At 41.0% G+C, this 21581-nt stretch overlaps 1 protein-coding gene across 1 annotated transcript in view; it reads left to right on the top strand.

Annotated features, from left to right (window-relative positions):
* LOC111863047 overlaps positions 1 to 21581 on the top strand; it is a gene marked incomplete at its 3' end in the record, with an annotated part of 400943 nt that overhangs the window by 345704 nt on the left and 33658 nt on the right. The window contains exon 7 of the mRNA XM_023848997.2: positions 3105 to 3213. Coding sequence (XP_023704765.1) covers positions 3105 to 3213 — 109 coding nt within the window. The remainder of the gene's footprint in view (positions 1 to 3104; positions 3214 to 21581) is intronic.

Genomic DNA, 21581 nt, shown 5'->3' with positions numbered 1-21581 from the left:
AATATGGTATCTTCATTTCCACATCACTGTTTTCCTGAACTTGACTACTTCTTACTATCCCCAGCTTCTAGAGCCGGAGAAAGGATAAAGCAAATACTCCATCAACGAAGCTGCGAATGAGACACTACTCAAATAGAAATATCATTGCGCCGAGAGCTCTTAACGTGTGCACAGCAAGCATTGAAGCCTTTGGATGAAATGTATCGTAAATCTATAACAGTGAACAGATGAACTCGAAGAATTCCGTCTTCTGGGATGTTGCGCCGTGTAGATCTTATGTGAAGCAACGTTTCGGAGGCGGCATTCTTCATAGTCAGCGCCGTGAAAACCTCTAATCCACAGATGAACTCGAGTTCCCATTTTCTGTTCCCTTCCGTCTATCAGTCTCTTGTTCACTTATTATCTCATGAGATTATGCTCTCTGGTATTATTCGGCGTAGCTAAATAAGCATACCATTATTGGATTCGATCCTACATCATTTCACAGCAATTACTATTACCTGTTGATAGTCTTAATGTCTATTTTAATATTTCTAATTCCGAGTTTGAAACGCAAGCTTTCAAGAAGTTTCCTCCTATTATTTGGGCATAAAGTCACGTTCCTCCTCCCTTGTCTGTCCTGATATCCTCGGCTCAGTTCTCCTAGTACTGTGAGAGGTAGGTTTAAATTATAGGGTGATTATAAAAATGATGGTATATAATCAGACGGTGTAGGAGTGTGGGCGGAGTTGGTTAACTCGGAATAGTTTCCAGTGCGGTGCTGTTGTGAACACGAAGATGGGCTTCCGTCTGTTTGCACAGTCTTACAAGCCCATATTCTGTTCTGATCTGCTTTGTAGTATCGTTCTGAGACGTACGCGGTATTGAACACGTAATTTCTATATTTACTAAAATTTTGTGTGAAAAAAAAAGAGGAAATTATTCTTACGAGATTGCAGCAGCCGATCTTGAACATAATGGTCACGGGTCACTCCGTATTCACGCAACTTGCAGATCAGAATCTCATTGATCCAGAGACATAATCTACAGTTGAATGCCACGTCACTTCTCTGTGGACACATAATGGATCCTGGCGCCTGCTGGACCGTGACGCCTCACAGTAGAGTCGGAGAAGTTGCCGAAATGTACGGCGCTCGTGTATGTGTGCTTGCTTTGACATTCCATTCTGTACGCGGGAAACAGTGTGCAGCTACTAGGCTACTGGCTGTACGGCCGGAGTGTCCGTTGTATTCCTCAGATCTCCCACTCTGAATCAGCAGCTGACCGAGCCTCCTGTCGAATGGTCACCGGGGTTTCTTGATCGTGGGGCAAAGCGACCAGAACGTGAAGCTGGCCACTCACCTTCATCTAATAAAGGTAAATTTGTCCCAGTGCTTAACTATTTAGACACTACGCCATGAAGATGTATTGGGCAGTGGATGCATGTATCCACATATTCCTGACCTGGGCACTAGTTGCAGGTGAGTGGTCAGCGTCACGCTCCGACTGCTCTACCCCCAGAGAAGGAGCACACAATACCCATTGTGTAGGAGGCTGGGTGGGCCCCAGACTTGGAGAGAAGAAAAATCTTACCTCTACCGGAACTCGAGCACCGACCCACGGCCGTTCAGCCCGTAGCCCATAGCTATACCGACTGCTGGTACAGATGCGCGCAGATGTCCTTCCGTACCCATTGCATCTTAATTGCTTGATGGTTAATTAACAAAATGGAAAACTTTGCTTTCTGTCTTTCTGCACGGAAGGATAAAATTGAAAGTGACGTGTACATAGGAAATTTGTATCCCTTGTCGATGCGTTGCAATTAGTTTCTCTGTCGATGTTATAACTTAACATATTCTTCTCCGCGCTTTAACACAGGCTTAATTTTTGTACAATATTAATTAATTTTTCTTTAAAAGAGTCAGTTGAAAAAAATGAAAGAAATTCATGTAGCAGCCTTGTTCCCTATGTTTATAAACCATCCACCGACCTTAAACACGCGGACCCTTACTTTCATCGAAGAGGAGACCCCAATTCGAAACACGTAAGTGATCTGGAAACTAAAAAAAAAAATATATGGCCATGGTTCCCGACGGGGCATAAAACCAAGAAAGGCCGTACTGGCGAAGGCCAACCGCAAGTTACTGCTCTGCTATTCTATCTTGAAATTGCCAATAGCCCGAAAGTTCAACAATGCGAACGTTTGCATCCACCATTTAATCCCCTCTTAAGCCGGTTCAGTCCATTTCATATCCGAGTAATATAGAATGATTTGACAACACCGTCCAGTGTGACTCAAATATATATTTATACGAATGCCTTTACATGTTTCGTTCAGTGATGACCATCTTCAGAAAGCATAATAACAACAAGGTTTTTGTTACATTGATCATAGTAAATCAAGTTGAATCGAAGTTTTATATAAAGATTTTAATTAGGATAAAATTTGTTCTTAATTAAAATCTTTATATAAAAATCTGATTCATTTTGATTGTTATGCCTTCCGAAGATGGTCATCACTGAACGAAACATGTAAAGGCATTCGTATAAAATATATATTTGAGTCACACTGGACGGTGTTGTCAAATCATTCTATAATATTTAACTAGTGTGACGGACCAGAATGAATAAAGTGAAATCCGAGTATTATATGCAATTTTAACTTTGTCCTCCCTCATCTTCCTAAAAGAATGTCTTCCGTCAGGTTTCTAAAATTGAAGTCCTTTTAGCAATTTATTTAAAATCACCCACGAATCATACCCAGTCCATCGTACCATATTAAATTTTGTTGTCGTATCAACACTAGTCGGCCCATATAATTCAAGTAGTTCCTCATAAGCAAAATTTCCTAACATAGAACTTTTTACTGTGAAGCATTTTAACCGTGTTTCCGGTAAATCGCTCTCGGTTCGCACTGCATCTTCTGCGCTACTGTTCTTTCAGTGTATTATCATCCAACTTTGAGACTGTGAGAGGGATTTAACTAGGTCAGGGTCGTACCGAGTGGCTGATTTGGTTCTCGATGGGTTGAGTCGCCTAGTTCAGCCATCAGAGGGTTAGTTTGCTTACTCAGAATAAGATAAAACAAATAACCCCCAAATTAATATTGAAATTTCTTGTTACAGCCATCGTCTTTACTCTCGCGACGAGAAGAGAGTTGCAGCCAAGAATGTTTCCACTAACATCACGCTTCGACGCCAGAAGGCCTTCAAGAACGAGATCACCTCAGCAGCGGTAAGTCCAGTTCGCTTTGCTTCTCTCGGCAGGTTAACATGGCATCGGTTTTTCTTTGTATATTGTTGGTAGCACGATATCCGGAAAGTAAAGATACAAGCCCAGTACAAAAATGCAAGGGAATTTTTTTCCCCAGAAATGGCACTGCTGCCGTGTGAGATAGGAACCGCATGACAGGGCTGAGTTCACCGGTCACAGTCACGGCAACGTTGTGCTCGCAGTGTGTGTTTAGAATGGCCGTGTTGATTCAAAATCGTGCCAAATGTGAGGTTCGTGCGGTAATTTGATTTCTTCACACGAAAGGAGAAACTGCTCCTGAAATTCACCGTCAACTAGTTTCTGTTTATGGTGAAGATGTTATAAACAGGCACGTGGCAAATGCTGGAAGAAGTGATGTTCATGATGAAATAAGGAGTGGAAGGCCATCCGTTGTCACTGATGAAATCATCCCAAAAACTGATGAAAGGATTTGTGCTGACAGACGTTTTAACCATCGATGAACTTTATCAACAACGTCCAGAAGCGTCAAGACCTGTTCTCCGTGGCAAGGAGAGCAGGCAGGTGATTTCTACGACGCTCGAATAAAAAAAAACTCGTTCCCATACTCATTAAGTGCACTGCAATCCATGGTGACTATGTTGAAAAGTAGGGCCGCGCCATAGCTCAAGCGGTTATTCGCTGGCTTCCCACCGCGGCGGCCCGTGTTCCATCCCGGGTCTGGTCAAGTGTGATTTATGGTGGACAAAGTGGCACTGGGGCAGGTTTTCTCCGAGTACTTCGGTTTCCCCTGCCAGTCTTCATTCCACCAACTGCTCCACAATCACCCTCACCTATAACCTGGGGCTCGTACAATAGGCCAGAAATGGCCGCAGTACAAGGGACTTAGTCCCACCCCACTAGCAATTAAAGAACAATGTTGAAAAGTAAATAATAATGTGTTGTAAAAGTGCTACAAGCGGATAAAAAAAATGCTTTACAAATATTTTCTGGACTTTGTATCTTTACTTTCCGGCCATAAATTCGTACATCTCTGTGACCATATGCAGCTCGAATGTGGTACCTGCTTTACAGAACAGTTTTCCTTCGCCCTGTGGAGTCCTGCTTTATATCTTACAAAGCGGTAGCGGTATATTATGTATATTTGTGTACCAACCGGATCTACTTCGAAGAAACGGAATATCGGAGAGCCGAGTAAGAAATATTTTTAGATAAGAAGGGTGCTAGATTCTGAGAAGTGACGCCTTTAGAAGTCCGTTGACGATTTGGAGGAACGCACTGCCTCTGTCTTCAGGGTGCTAGACGAATTGTATCGTTGTTCGATATTCAGTAACCAACAAAGGTCTAAAAAATCATCAACGCCGTCCAGTGTGGATGATAAATGTTTATTTATTTCTTCAATAATTCATCCTTGATATGTTTCGCTCGGAGCGACCATCTTCAGAAGGACATATCAATACATGCGGAAACCATTATTACAGTGTCACTGCTCACTACCGTTATTTACAGTTACCACAATTACAGTGTGATGAATATAAAATATTAGCCTTTAACAATTAGAATTGAATTTATTAACATAAATCGTTGCAACTGGACTATTTACAATTTGGTTATAAAACTTTGTTAAATCAAGGTCTACCTAGCAGCAGTTGATTTCGTTTCCGAGATAAATCAAAGTGAATCATTTTGGAAATTATGTCAACATCTTAGCACCGATTTTTACTTTTTTTTTTATTTTTCGGGGGCCACAGTACTTCCTCTAGCTTTTGTAAAAGACATTAATAATTCTTTCAAAACGGGATGTTATTAGCGGTATCTTCACTGTGGACCGCACTTAATTTCTTTGCTGCTCCACAATTACCGCTCCTATCTTACATTGATTAGGTAACTTTTTTCAGTAATTCCCAACGTATTCTTGGGATTTTGTTGTGTGTTAGGTAAGAGTTCGGATCGTAATGCAATAATTATTTCTGTTTTGTCAATACCAGACTTTCTGCTCTTTGGCCAATGTTTTGTTTCTGTGTGACAGTGAGTCCTGATGAAGACAGTTGCCACAATATAAATACATTTACCTTTCGGTGAACATGAATTGCAAGTTTTTCATAGCTTGATTTACGGACTTGAGTCCCGGGAATTTCAAAGAGTCACTTTTGCGTCTTATGACAAAAAGTCAAAATAGAAAGCCTATGAATCCTCACCAACAATTAAAGGAAGTCCCACGTTTATTCAGTACCCTGCCTCTAAATTATTTAGTGTCTTTATCACAGGGAAGACCAGACCTGGTAGTCACGTGGATTATGTACGTCGAACTGTACATAGAAGAGTAACACTATTTCTTCCATCTAAGTGAGACGAAAATGAAATTCATTTAAATTAATTTGTTTCAGAATACGTTAAAAATATATCTCTAAAATATGGCATTGCACATAATGTGACCACATGGGGCTGGATTTTAGAACTCACATGTCAAGTATTGAATAACTGGAAGCAAAGCTGCGGCATAATTTCACGAGAACTCTAACTTCTTTTGATATAAACATTTAGCTTCTATGTCTTGTCATCATGTAACAGGCTTCGCGAAAAGGCAAAGCCACTGACTGTTAATTTTCAATATGTGTGATGTAACAGTCCCAGACTAGGGGGCACGTTGTGACAGAAACATCTCCTTTTAATTAATGTTACGTGCTAATATTCAGTATACTCTGAACAGTAACGGAATACGCATATATATACCGTATTTACGCATGTATAGGCCGCAGCACAATTTTCAGACAAATTATAGAAAAAATAATTTTCTTGGAATATTATTTCAGGAATAGAACACCCTGTATTACTAATTATGAATATAATTTTTTTAAATGAAGTGTGATTTCAAATATTTCGAATATAAGCCGCACCCCAGTTTTCCTCTTGAATTTTTGGCAAAAAATGTGCGGCCTATACATGCGTAAATACGGTATTTCCTCTAATGTGTCGGAAATATTTTATTAATACAAGGGTTTCAGAAGTATTCACATGTTACGGGTAAATAAACGAAAAGTAACCCCTGTGGGGGGGGGGTGTTCTTCCTTTCAGCTTCTTGCGTAATGTGTGACAGTAGGAACTCCTTAATTCCATGCGTGTTACATCTTCCAATTCAGGATCTTATAAACTAAAGTATTATTTTACTCCTCCTGTACTCCTGTACCACGCATTTTCGTTTCTTTCTGTTCTGTTTGCAGTGCCCAGTAAGTAATTCTCTGCTCCCGGCTTGTGTAATCCTTCTGCAGCTGGTTAATGAAATCTTTCCAGACCATCACCACAATGCTTTCTCACTTTTAATATGACTGCACTGCCCTCTGTCACTTGCAGCCCACCTTCACAGTATTCATTTCACAATCTGACTCATTCCTCTCTACATTTTTACTAATTTCTAATTAATTTGTCTGGCTCCTCGTCCCCAGTTCGTGCACCGGACGTACTTCCAGCACACGTGTCCATCTGCATAGGTCTCGTGCTGTACAGGTCCTTTCCGCAATACAAATATAAGTGTATGACACAAACTCTGTGCAGAGTGCAACCTAGAGCATGTATCCCTGTGAGTTTTTATTTTAAATTTTAAAATTTTAAAATTAAATATAAATTTAAATTGAAGATTTTAAAAATACCAAAATTCAAAAATAAAATTGCCGTATGTAAATTAACTAAGATTTTATACATATCTGACAGATACATCAAGGGAGTTCTGATATATCGGGACCTATTAACAGCGGAGAAATGAACAATTAAAGAAAGCTGGTCTTTTTAAAATTTAAACTACATGCAGTGTAGCAGCTACGTGAGAGTATACACCTGATGATGGCTGCGGCCGAAACATATAGTGTAGAAGAAAAGAAGACAAAATAACTACAAAAAACTGTTGCACTCAGGACGGAGTTTGTGTCATACATTGTATGCCGTGTAACAGGATGCTTAAATATAATATTGTAAACAAATATAAGGGTGCAACGTTTCGGAGGCTGGCTCTGTCCAAAATTTTTAAGCAAGGAAAGTGTGGGCTCTACTTCTCTGGCCTCGTTAAGAGAAGCCACTGCAATTAATTTCCCTTCGCCATCTGTGACGACAGAGGCATTGCTCAATCACTAAAGTGATTGGTTGTGAATTGGGTGACGGGTTTTATTTCCGGCATGGAGGAAGGGACATTTCTCTTCGTCACCACGTCACCGTCCCCGCCTGACCGTCCTCTTGCACAATATATGTCAGATCCTCTGTTCCCGGGGGTAAAAGCGACCTGGGTATATATCAGTTTCATGTTATTTGCATCCCATAATTTTACAATCCTCTTTATTGTCCGTGGCGCGGCCATTTGGAATTAGTTTGTACTGAAATTTCCCAGAATGCGAAGTCGTGATGTTAACTGTGTCGGCTTCCTGGGAAATATCAAGGGAAAAAGGATTACCGGATGACTGATGGATTGTAGGTTTCCCTTACACGTCAGTTATTAACAGGAATTAGCTTTGCCTGTCGTATTACGGACGGAATGAGTTCACTGTAGTTGTGACGTACTTTCGCTCATCCAACTCCTGTAACATGCCAGTCGCAGAGAGCAGGCAACTGATTTATTGGGGAGAAAAAATTAGCATCATATATCCTGATAGATGAATGACTGGCTGAATGGATTGATGTAAATATGCTGAAATATATATATATATATAGCGTACATTTAGGAAAACGCATGATTTCAGGACGTGTTATGTAGTTACTCAACTGGTGTGTGAATTCAGGAGAAGAATTTGAAACATTTAACTGTTACAAAAGTGTTTAAACCTTAAAATGACTTTTCACGGTTATTATTTCGTGTTTTACTAGCATGGAGAGATCAGTCCATGTGGGAACTCGCCAAGTTGGGCTGTATCATATTCTGACAGTCAAGCCTGAGGTCTATGTTAAACCCAAGCAACTAGAGCACAGTAATAATGGGACATCGTGACTGGACGAGCTGTTGGTCGGACACAAAATAAAACACCTGTCTTCAGGTTACTGTGTCTAAAGCATATTTGAGATTGCGTCATCATCAGTTATTACATAGATCATTATTCGAATCAGGCTTGCCATCCTAAGGTCTCTTGGAACACAGGGCTTCTTTTCTGTAATGTCCCACCACATGGACTTAATAATAGTCTTTGTCACCCTGCTACGCTTAAATTCATAAAGTGCAGCTTAATAGTTCTTTAGACGCCATTCATAAGGAAAGAATAGTTCTACGTTGCAGAAAAAGTGTAAACGGCAGTACTGTGCAGAAGCTAGTCTAGGGTGACCTGAAGGTCATGAAGAATCTGTCAGTAGATTCGTGCCGTGACGTTTTCTTCAGAATATCCCAATTATAAAATAAGTATCTTAAATCTAAACACATCTGTATACTGTTAAATACAAGGCACAATAAATGTTTGGAAGTAAAACAGCAGGACTAATTAGATTATATTTAATTTTTGTAATGACTAATTTAGGTTTTCTTGTGTGTAGATCAATCAAAAGCAATGTACATAAAACGCGTGTGTAAACAATAGAACGCTGTGAGCATGCTGCTCTGTGTACATACAGATGAAAACAATTCATTACAATCGGAATTAATTGACTTTTTTATTTCAAGTATTGTATTGGGAGTTGGCCATGTTTTGCTTAGAAGTAACCATTCAGTGAGGAAACTCGTCAGGTGCAACGAACTATAGGAATTTGTTTAAAAAATAAAAAACTTGTTAATTTGTCATTTTTGAATGATATATCTTTATTCTCTGATATATCTTTATTCTCCTCAACTTCTTTCTATTTATTGTTTATTTATTTATATCACAACAAAAATTTATTTTTATCTATATTTTATAGTTCTACTTGTTCAAGTTAACGAGACGGAGAGACTAATATACACACATTATTCCGAAACGAACCCCAAATTTATTTTCGTTTCTTTGTCCGCGTGTTGATACAAGAAGTCATCCAATAAAACTTCATATACATACACATGTGTGTATATTATGGCGTATTTGCCCCATGTAAGAACGGTTGAGCCACAGAAACAGCCGTTTCTAAGTAGTATACGCATTCAACAATGGAACACCGGGGTTATGCAGCCCACTTCTAGGCAACGGCTCGGTAAACACACTTCCGCAGAGGCACAATGACGTCACAAGCCAGCAGTGCTTAGCTGTCACTTGACTTTGTCTTCTGCCTGGTCTGCATTAGGCAACAATAGAACTACGTTTTCTGTGTTGTGCGTGTCGCGGCTATATACCGTGAGCCCACTTGCAGCTTAGAAAAGTTTTTAGTTGAGTTCTGAGGTTCCAGGGTGATTGGCAAGAAGATTTCATAGTGATTTGAAGTGCTAGTTTCTGTATTGGGATCCGTTGCCAGAAACGGCTAGTTAAGACGAGTGCAAATAGACTGAGAAGATTAATATGCAGTGACTAAATTGTGTAAATCAGCACTAGCGTGGTAACTAATTGTAGTTACGACTTGTGAATATCCAATAAATCGGCTCACCTATCCAAACCCGCGACTTAGTCACTACTACACGTGACAATATATATACCGCTGCTCTTGTTTGTTGTAGGAATTAATGTGGTACAGAAGAGAAGTGACATCAGCCGGGGTCAGGTGGATGCAGCGGTTAACTGGCTTGGTGCCATTTTAATATTATCCTCCCATTGCGCATATTATTTCTCCCCTATATGTCCCCTTGTTTTGTTTGCGGAAGAACAGAAGATATATCATAATATGTTGTACAGCCATCTGTTACTGCTTCCGTGTTTGGTCAAAATACTGTCTTCAGCGCCCTGTTCTCAGCCATCCTCAATCTCCGTTCTCCTCCTACTTTAAGAGACCAAGTTTCATAAAGGTAAGCTAAAGATAACGCTATCCCTGTACCAGGCCCTGGAGGCCCATAGGGTTGTGAGACGTTCAGGGTCCCACATTTTCTCTAGCCAATCGGCTCACAGATGGCGGCAAGGTTGTCAGCCTTGCTCGCCGCCCGCCCTCCTCACCCCCCCCCAGGAAGATTCGTTGTGCTCGTTTCTGTCAGAGGCTGAGTCGACCCCAGGACCATTATACGGCTGGAAGCATTTGAATTGAAAAATCCGATGACCTCATCGGGAATTGGAACTCGCGACCTTCCGGCTTGCAGCATAGTGCCTCGACGAACTATGCTAACGCGTACCCCGATCAAGTTCCATACCCTTACAAAACGACAAAAACAATTGCAATTCTTTTAAATTTGCTCTTATCGTTTTAAGATAGTATGCGGGAAAACAGAAAATTAGGAATTTAGTGGTAATAAGCATTTCCCGAATTTGATCTGCTCGTAATATCTGTTTGAATATAATTTTGATTTGTTTCTTTCGTTCCTAAATTTTCTGAATAAGGGTTTATTAGCTGAGTTCATGATTGTATTTGTACGTGGTACTTAATTCGTATGCGCATGTATGATTTTTCACTTAGTAATTATGAGAGATGAGTGTATCATTTTTTTCGGCAGCGTCATCATGTGAGAACACAGTGGTCCGAACAATTCCCAATCTCGTCATTTCAATTCGTACCTTTTTCCCCGTAGTTGGCTGCCTCTGTTCTAGAAAGTCACCAAGTAAGGTCACCATATCACTATGATTACGTAATTACCACGAAGCAACAAATTTCGTTACAGTAACAAATTACCACTGCAACAATGGTCTCCATAGTAACACATTGTCTGGTCCAGGTTAGAGACGAACGGAAACACTAGTGCAGATCGATCGGGCGTCGGATGAGGGTGCAGGGAGACGCGAGCGTCAGTCTAGGAGCGGCGCGCCGGTTGTGCGGACGTCTCCGGGCACTCGCTGTTCCGAATCGTCACGTCTGCAAGGCTGTGGTTCTCAGTGCGAGTGCTTTTGTGGTAACCTTGTGCGAAGCGAGGTGTGTTGAATCAGTTGTTATGAACTATTCTGTATCATGCTGTGAACATTATTCTTTGTTCACTTTTCTAACTCTACGTCTCACATCTTCATTCAGACGCCTATGGGGAAGGTAGCCAAGTCTACAAAATCTCATTTCAGTTTATTACGTTTAATGCCCTTGTGACTCGATTGTATTTTTTTTTTTTTTAAAGAAATTTAGAGAATCCATTTTACACTCATACGAGATAGCCTCTCCCTGGATTTAATTAATAAATTTTCCGAATCCATGGCATAATTTTATTTTGAACCGTATTTAAGTATATTTTGTTTTCCCATGCTTTTTATACAAAATTCATAGAAATATTGGTTTCGAAGTTACCACTTAATATAATGCACTGTCCATTACTTGCTCATGAATTTTTCAAGGACACAGGACAAGGGAAATAGAGTTGCAATTGAACGGATATTTTCGGTTTCACTAGAAGTTATGGATAACGCGCTCGCAAAAATAGATCCTTGAAGTTCTTGAGTTCAGTATACACTTTATAGATATAAGCTGACCTGTCTAAATTGATGGGAATTGGAGCCGGCAATGCAGGTGCCTGACAAACGTAGCGTCATATGTTAAACGTTGTAATCCGAACACTGTAACGCTGTAACGGAAATTGAATTAGCTGTAATGCCGTTATTGAACGGTTCTAGCTTCCGCGTCACCGCAGAAGCAAATCAGCCAACGTTGGGAACGGGACCCATGTATTGCACCCTAGCCTTCCTGCCATCATACAACTTCCGCGTACACATAAGGGACGCTGTAGGAATTTGAAACTCCTCTCATGATGAATGAAACATTTTGGCTGGTGTCCATATGCAGATATTTCATATATTAGTCAAAAAATTTCCAGTGGTTGTCGTATCCAAAAATATTTTGTAATTAACGGCATAACCAAAAAACAAATGTTGCCACATAGTGCAGCAGTCTTTTTTTTAATTCGCTTAGTTGGGGGTTGAGTCCAACTGGGTCCACTCGGCATGGCGGCCACTGATTGGCATATTGTAACCTGTAACGGGTGATTATGATGATGGAGAATTTGGTGGAATGGAGATTGGTAAGGGAAACCGAAGTACTAGGAGAAAACCCGACCTGCGCCACTTTGTCCACCACAAATCCCACTTGACCAGAACCAGAATCGAACCCGGGGCCGCCACGGTGGGAAGCCAGCGACTAACCGCTTGAGCTATGGCGCGGCCTAGTCCAGCAATCTAACTACTACCAGTTAGTTCGTAAGTGAAGAGTGAGATTCTGGGGTAGGGGGACTCTTTGGTAGCGCAATCAGAAGGTTCAATGCTGCCAGTGCCCAAACCTTTATTGGACACAACCCTGAGCCCACGGGCCCACTCAAAACCTAGCTCCCAGAGATCCGGTCGAATGTTTAGGGTTTGAGGTTATGAAGAGTTCTGTCTTTTGGGATATAACGCCGTGTAGTCCGTTGAAAGTCAACCGACGTTTCGGAGGAACGTGTTGCCTCCATCTTCAGGATCGAAGAAAAAGCAGCTCGAAAGAAGTGGTAAGCAGAGACAATTCAGTTTCAACCTGGCTACACGGCGTTATATCCCAGAAGAGAGAACTCTTCATTCTCATGTTACTCTCTCTCCTCTCCGTCTTTCAGATACGTGCTTTTGAAGAATTTCCGCATCAAAATTCAACATACATTCCTAGTCTCCTTCATTCTAGTCACGTGCACGTCCTGTATAATCCTCATACATTTTACTATCACAATATTATTATGTGACAATATTTATTTTTAAAATTACTAAGAATGTGTAATTCTATGAGAGATTAAATGATTTTGAATTGAGAAAATTACATAGAGGAGCAGTTTCTTGAGTAGGGAGAGTGAAATCTGCCTAGATACAATGTGCTGCTTATGTAGTTCGAGTGGGAAAACCAAAACATTTGATCCACAATCCGCAGTTGCAGCGCGGAGTCTCACTAGAACTGAGGCGAATGTCATGATGTGCGTTGTGTAGACAACTCTTGAAATATTGTCCAGTGACCCGTCCTGTAAATAGAGGGCTTGGAATGGACCAACCTCTGCCCAGGGAGTCATACCTTATATCTACGAATTCGTAATTTCAGAATTAATTATAAATCCAAACCGTGCCTAATCTCAAAAACCTGTATAACTAGATGAAGGACATCTGTGGCCTCCTTCTCCTGCCTGTTACTAAGTTAACCTTCGCCATTCAAAAGCAACTGACGTGCATAGTGCCAATTTGGAAGACTCCTAAGGACTATCAATTTGAAACGAATGTGATGTGAAACCTTTTATGTTAAAACATGGCGTACCAACATGGTGGTTAATTTATTGTATGATTACAAAATTAGCATAAACTAGCCTTAAATGGATCGTGTCCCCTCCGACCTTCGTATATCTGCCAATTGGACTATTGCATTGTCGCGCGTTTATGATTCCATCTCAGAGATATGAGTTTCAAATTATAAATGACCCCTCACTCAGCCCTCATGGGAAAGTGCCGTGTGGGCGACGTATTGCATGGCTTTCTCTTGCTTCCTGCAGTCACAAACTGCTGCCTTGCGGATACGTAATAAGGTACAATACATACTTAGGTAAATAGGCCTTTGTTTGTGGGAGTTAGTTCCTTTTTTCTGTGAATTTGCCTGAAGGCAGCAGATCCAAGTAATCTCTTCAAAAGGAAGGGAATGTTTTAATTTCAGAATTTGCAAATTTTCTTTTACAACCTGGTCTTCGAAGTTGTCTCTTTCCTTTAGATTATTCACCTAGATTTTAATCGTAAGTACAATGTATAGGTTTCTGCCTTGTTGATTTGAATATCCACACGTAAATTTAATAATGAGGGAACAAATTTTGAAGCTCTTCGCTGTGTAATTTTTTTAATCGCAATGTTAGTTCTTTTACTTCGGTCCAATTATTCTCCGAAGCACTTTGTTATAAGTGCCTTGATTCTGGGTTCTTCCCCTAGCGCGAGGGACCACGTGTCACGTTCACATAAAACAATACGGAAGCATAAAATTATAATTCTGTATAAATGAGTCTCGTCTTACGTACGATATGGGAGATAAAATATTCTGTTCTGCTTATTTTAGTTATTTATTTGCGGTCCATTCACCGCTTCTCTCAGTGGCTCTGGCTGTATAGCTTTGAACGAATGGATGATTAATGAATGATAAACTGAAAAATACGCGGAAGAAAGCGATAGTGGCCTTTTTCAAGGTACTATCTCGGTGTTCGCGTAGAAGAACTGAGAAAAATCAGGCAGTCAGGATAGTCCGCGTCCCTCTCGAGATTCCAATCGACCGCATCGCCCCCTTCCCCGCCGCGCCTATTACAAATCAGGATCTCAACCACCTGAGCAGAGTTGCTCACTATTCTGTTATATCGACATAGCGCATTGATAGACGTTCCAAGAATTATAGGACATATTTCTATTCTTGTATCTTTTCTTGCGTTTCAGACCTGTTTTGGCTCAAATATTCATGTTTTTGTACATTATCCGTCGTCTTGACTTTATCTAAAAACCATCCGGAGATAGGGATTAGCTCTATCGATTGAGCCCAACTGAGTAGGTTTTACCTGAAGACGGAGACAGAATGCAGTCTCCGAAACGTTTTGTTTTGAAAAATAAACAGGACGGCTTTTAGATAAAGACAGGACGATGGATAATGTCCAGAAACAGAATATTTGTGCTGATGTACCGTCGTCACAAACTTTTAGTTCTTATTTCTTCTGTTTTTGCTCCTGTGAATTAGGCTTTTCTGCCACACGGGCTGCAGTTCCTTTGGCCTGAACGTATTTTCCGAGTCACAGGATACGTGTACTTCCGCAAGGAACTGTCGGAAGCTGGTAAACAGCTCAATGTTCGTTCTATTGCGCCTGCGCAAAGAACGTGAACACTTTTAAGGCGCTACGACAATTCCGATTCACTTACGTTCACATAACCACAATACGTACAGTAACGCCTCTTCCTACGCTTAGCGTTCAGTAATTTTGTGGAAATATATAAGTAGAGGATATCCTGTAAAATGACAACAGACGAGCGATGCAATTTCGAAAAGGAAATAATATCACTCCATTCTCATTCCGAAGACTTGCAGCTAATATCTTTGCTCGCTATTCGCATTTGAACTACCGTATTTACGCATGTATAGGCCTCACATTTTTTGCCAAAAATTCAAGAGGAAAACTGGGGTGCGGCTTATATTCGAAATATTCGAAATCACACTTCATTAAAAAAAATGATATTCGTAACTAGTAATACAGGGTGTTCTACTCCTGAAATAATATTCCAAGAAAATTATTTTTCTATAATTTCTGTCTGAAAATTGTGCTTCGGCCTATACACGCACGCGGCCTATACATGCGTAAATACGGTATTTTTGACTGCAAAATTACAAAGTGTCCCTTAAAGAAAATTGTCAGGGTATTTTGAAAGAATGTTACAAATAACCGGAGGAAATGAGCTGTTAAATAATGTGGGAAACACTCGCCTCTTTTTCTTTATAGGACACGGACCGTACAGAAAAAGACGCGTCCAACAATTCTTCTATTTTTCGTGTATATTTGTTGTCACGGCAACGGTTTTACCGAGTCGTTGCGTAACAACGATAGAGACACAGACTGATGGAAAGGATTTATGAAATAGGTCGTTGAGATGGGCTCAGATGCCATGATATACATACCAAGTTTCATTAAGACTAATTCAGGCGTTCAGAATTTGGTAGGTTGGATACATAGACATGCAGACAACATGGCAATCGCATAAGCCTACTTTTATTTCTTAAAAACAAGGAAATTACACTAAAAATGGACATATCGTTGTGTGACAGGGGAGGAGGCTTTTATACGGTTTTCGGTGACTGGAAAGTTCTGGGTTCGGACCTCTGCCCTAGATAAATGTTCCCTATCCACATAGAGCAGCACAACACAGGATACACAGATATGCATTATCCCTCTGGTCAGAATCGAACTCGGGATTCCATTGTTCTAACGGCCAAAAAGCAAAAACGCCTCCAACTGCTTGGTTACTGTGGTCGGCTCTTCTCCCGCACTGTTACATGTACCTCTGTAGCTAGAGCGAAGCGTGAACTGCAAGTCGGCATTTAACAAACAGGATTAAGTATTTTCTTTATGTCCGTCCATTAAGATGTTAAACAGGCGGAAGGAATGGGAGTTGTTTCTAGCACAGAATACAGATGCTTTGTTTTACGTGACTTCAGCAGCGCAGTCAGAAACTGCCGCCTTCTGCATAGGTCAGAGCTGTTAACACTGCCTTCAATATCATTACACATTGTAGCATCCAACTAACAACAAGCGCCGTTAATGTTTCCTTTCCGCTTCGAATTCGTTAAATTCGTTTCGCATGTCGGCCCGAATATCAAATGTTCTGTTTGAGATCTTTATGTTTTTTTTCCTCAGTACCTCCATGCAAATCTTGGGATAATGTTTTAAAATTAATCTCTGTTGTGTTCTTCCACGTGCGGCGAATTCATTAGTCGCAGTTCTACCATTCGGCGTTACGTAATGTTTAAAATTGAAGAAGTGTCTCTTAATAATTCACAAATCAATATCCATTTTTATTTTACTTTAAGGGGTCGAGTGAATGTATATTTATATATAAAAAAAAGGGAAAGCTATCCCTGTAACAGGCCGTGGAGACCTATAATTTTGTGAGACATCGAAGCTTCCACATTTTCTAGACAGTCAGTTCACAGATGGCGTTGAAGTTGTCAATCTAACGCGCCGGCCGCCCTTTACCCCCAGGAATATTCCTGGTACTCATTTCTGTTAGAGGAAGAGTCGACACCAGGGCCATAGTGCGGCTAGAAGAATTAGGTCAACTGGAAAATCCAGTGGCCTTATCAGGAATCGAAACCGCGGCCTTCCGGCTACTAGCATAGTACCATATTTATGTAAAGACAAAATTATCTTCTTGTCTAAACATTGCACCCTCAACAATATAGCGTTCTCGGCCGATTTTTAGATTGAAATTAATGACCAATTTTATGTGACCATGTCAGTTTTGGGCGTGGCTGTGAAGAAATGAATACCCTCATCCCTTGGCGGGAATTGAATCCCAGTGTTACGTAACGTGACCGTTCTCCTGCGAATTTCAGAGGCCCTGAGATCGGCTGTCCCGGGCGTAGTTCATCGGGCCTCCCCGCGCTCTCTGCAGACATGCTGGTACAGCACCTTCAGCCGCCCCGTGATCTCGCAGTTTGCCAGTAATCATTCATAGATCGTAAATTATCCTAAGCAGTTTTCAGGCCCCGAATTCCGTAGCCGTTCAAGGTTTTTGGCAAAGATAAATGTGAATCAGGTAAAGATGAACGGTTCCTGAAAAAGCACAAAATGTTTCGGTCCCCTCTGTGAAATAAACGACACAGACAACTAAATTGTTGTATCCGCCTGTGAATTATAGAACACGAAATGGGAGATTAATGGCAGTATGTGTAAATATCAGAGTTAATGAGGCAGGTGATTATTTACATTTGTAAACAAAACGTATCGATCCGAAACTGTTATGTGAAACTTGTTCTGTGTGGGTTCCGTTGTGCGAGATGAGAGGTATCACCAGTTGAATGTTTTCCTGCACTGAGGAAATTAAGTGATCTGCAGTGCCTTCAGGATGGGTTATACCAGTGGATTGTACTCGTACGTATTGTCCAGACGAATTTGAAGCATAGCACCCGCCTTCATAAGCCTCTGCGTCTAAGAATGCAGGGAGCTATACCTCCAAAATTTTTATTGCAAAGCTAATCACATCACGTATGAATCAGGGTGTTACTTGTCGTCATATTTAGCTAAATTTTCACCACGTAGAGAAGAATATGAAGCAATGTGAAACGCACTCCGCGGTTCCTGGTATTGAGCCCCAGCAAGCCAACACAATTCCAGCGGAATGCCTCCAGTAGTTTCGGAGACGGTACATTTTAGTTGGCGGGCATTCACTATATCCACATTCGGTTTAATGTAATTTCAATTCCTAAGCTCCTAGATAACTCCGTTGCCTATAGTCCTCAAGCGAACTATACCGACCGAGCCACTGCCGCTTGTCGGCGAAGTTAGTGCCAACTTTTGCGGATAGAGGGTGTCACAATCTTAAGACATTCTGAACAGAGTTTGTTGTCACTGTCACAGAACTGTTCTACATATCTGCCTTTCATCAAATATTATTAGTGTGATAAAAACAAGAAGAATGATATGGGTGAAGCATGTAGCATGGATGGGAGAGGTGAGAAATGCAATTTAATGGGAAAATACGAAGATGAGAGGGTGCTCTGAATGCTTAGGTATATAGGGGATGATATGATTAAAATGAATCTCAAGGAAGCAGGATATGAAGGTATAAACTGGATTTATCTGGCACAGGATAACCAGTGGAGGGTTGTTTTGAAAAGGACAATGAACTTCTTGACCATCTGAACGACTGTTCTCTCTTCCAGAAAGTTTCTACTTCATAAATTTAATTAGACATGAAACTATAAGATAAATACATTTTTCATGATGTCACCTTGATATTCCTCTAGTTAATTAATGATTGCCTTGAAGAATTTAATATTTTTCGAAGATCTACCCATTATCTTTCCCGCTACGAAAATTACACCTTTCAATGCCTTCTCTGGTGGTAGAAAACTGAAAACTGTGTCTAAGGCTTAAGTGTGTACCGAGTTATATTATAATCAGCCTGTTATTTCAGATATTATTACAGGGTTCCGAAGGACATACACACGCGGATGTAACACAGGAAATTACTCCTTCCTTATGAGGTTTAAGGTTTTCACGGAGGTAAATGTTAAGTATATGGTCTCTGGTATCTAGCGTCGTGTAGTTTGGTACATAAGTTCAAACGTTTTAGATGAACCTGTTTACCAACCTACACGGCGTCATGTGTCAGAGGACCGAAATTTTAATTGCTCCTCCCTCCTTCTGCTCCGTAACTGCCATAGTTTGTGTTACGGATATTACGAACAGAATTTTCAAGAACATCATCATCTCTGTGCCAATGCTGTATTGTTACATATTTTTGGCATGTTATCAGAGCTCTTATTTTCAGTGCGTTCCTTCTCATTTCCTCTGTAGCGTTGTATAAAACTGTCACTACCTCTTCATGTCGTGTCGAAGAGGATGAAACCTGCTCTCCGCCGTACGGAACCCATTTCATCTTCTATTAATCTTCTCTTCTGAGCTCTGCACATGGTCGGTGCTTTGCTGTCGTGCGGTAACAACGGAATAGCAAGTGCTTTTGCGCATGTTTCAGAGACGAACGGTGATTTGAAAATTTTATGTTCCTCCAATCTTTTGCATTAAGATAAAGGCATAAGTTGAGGGGGTCTGAAAACTGGGTGCTGCCGGGAATATGTGGACTGCGGAACAGTACACTGTAAACAGCTTCGTATGCTGGAATTGAATTACTCACAACGGTAATACCGTAAGCCAGCAGAATTTTACCGAGGAGGAACTTACTGCCTCCATCTTCAGGACCGAAGAGTAATTGAAACATGGGTCTGTTTTCCGTCTACTTGCTTGGCTTACTCTTCCATTGTGACGATGAGGGTATACGTTCCTCTGAATTGTCGGTGAAATTCTGCCAGCCTCATATTCCAGGAGGTGGTAGTCTCTACAAAACTTCTTAATCTTCATTCTTCCCCAGATATTATTATGAATAAGGGTGGGGTGGTTGGGGTATGTAGCATGCATGGGAAAGATTAAAGAATGCATAAGGAGCTTTTATTGCAGTACGTGAGTGGGAGAGACCACTTGGAAGACCTAGGCATAAATTTAAGGACAGAAATAAAACGGACCTAATAAAGTAGGATGTGAGGGGGTGGCTCAGGTTGGGGACCAGTGGCGGGCTCTTGTGAGTTCATTCATCTGTAATCTGTCAAGACAACAGGTCCACAGTCTCTTCCAAAACAGTTCCTCCACTTGATGCGATCTAGAGCTTTCTCCTTCAAATGAAAATATCCTCTTCTGTCCCCAAGGTCATCCAGCATCTTCTTACGTCTTCTTCCTCGTCTTCTACTCTTGTGAGTACGGCAATTAATTTACGAGTGCTCTAAAAATAGTTGAATTTCTTGACCAGCTGAGTGGCTGTCAGCTTCTCAATAAAGGCTCTGTTCCATGGAGTGATTTGGTTAGTTAATTGGCTAGTTAGATACTCTGGAATTTGGTGCGGTTAATTGCCTTTGTATGCATATATTATTATTTCATGTTGTCTTTTGGGTCCAGGTTATCCTGAAGTATTTATTTCAGGCGAATAATAGAACGGTAATTTGTGAGCCATAACCTTTCTTAGAAGATTCTGTCAGATTGCATCCGGTTTTCATTTCTTTGGATTGTGAAACAGCAATGTTTTTAGAGAGAAATCTGTCAGCCTTGCGTTCAACGCCCAGTTTGGAGGACGAGGTGCCTGTATTTATGTCTCCCAATGACAGGATGGCCCAGTTATGCCCTCAGGCACCGGGTTCCATTATCGTCGACTTCTAGGACTAGCAGGGCTACGGTGGAGGTATTGTAACCCGCCTCCACATCGGGTGTTTCATTGACATGGGGTTATTATGTATCCAAGAGATGTTTTCAAAAATAGCTGAGAAAATCTTATGACTGCAGAGAATATACAGGTGGATGAAAGTGAATTCTTTCCAGTGAAATCAGAATTCTGATTGGGTAGATTTGAAGCGGCTGGAGAGCATGAAGAACTGATAAAACGAATTGTAAAAAACGCACTGTTCTGTGGTGACCGCTGGTGACGCTCATTATAAAGAATTTCGATGTGTTTTGCATCCACTGTCAGTGACATAGCCCCGCGGCGACGGGTCTGAGGTACGGACAGCCTCACCTTGTGTAGTGCGTTCTTTCATTTACACAACTCCTCGAGTTCCTCAGAGCAAGCGCGCACCCTGGTTCATCTTCCATTGATTTTGTTGCCTGCCTTTGAGTTGTATTTCTGACGGTTGGTAGTGTCAATCCATACTTCAGATATACACCGCAGGAAACATGCATGAGTTGGCACGGGGTCAGGATGTTCAGGGACTGAGCACATTGACACACCTGTAGCCGTCATAGCTCAGTCACTACGGTCACTACGCTTAGGTAGCTAAACGATCCTTGGGACGCACTCCTATTCTTGCTACCATGTCCTGAACTGTTCTTGGGCCAACTCAAACTAAAGTCTAATGGTACTGTTGAATGCGTGGATAATATTTTCACTGTATGAGTGACTATTAGACGGGGTTTATGGACCACTTTATCACACAACTCGTAACTACAAGTAATTGTAACACCATTGCTGATTTCGAGACTACAAATCACTAGGACACGCTAAGTCTTCTGAATATTCACTAGTCGCATCCTGGCAACGGATTTATAACAGTCTACAGTACATATAAAGTCTTCAACTGAACTCGCTGTCATTTTTCTCGATCATCTT

Source organism: Cryptotermes secundus, unplaced genomic scaffold (genome assembly GCF_002891405.2).
Source record: "Cryptotermes secundus unplaced genomic scaffold, Csec_1.0 scaffold1525, whole genome shotgun sequence".
Classification (NCBI taxonomy): domain Eukaryota; kingdom Metazoa; phylum Arthropoda; class Insecta; order Blattodea; family Kalotermitidae; genus Cryptotermes; species Cryptotermes secundus.
Note: the sequence above shows the minus strand (reverse complement) of the source record. Positions and strands in the feature narration are given on the sequence as shown.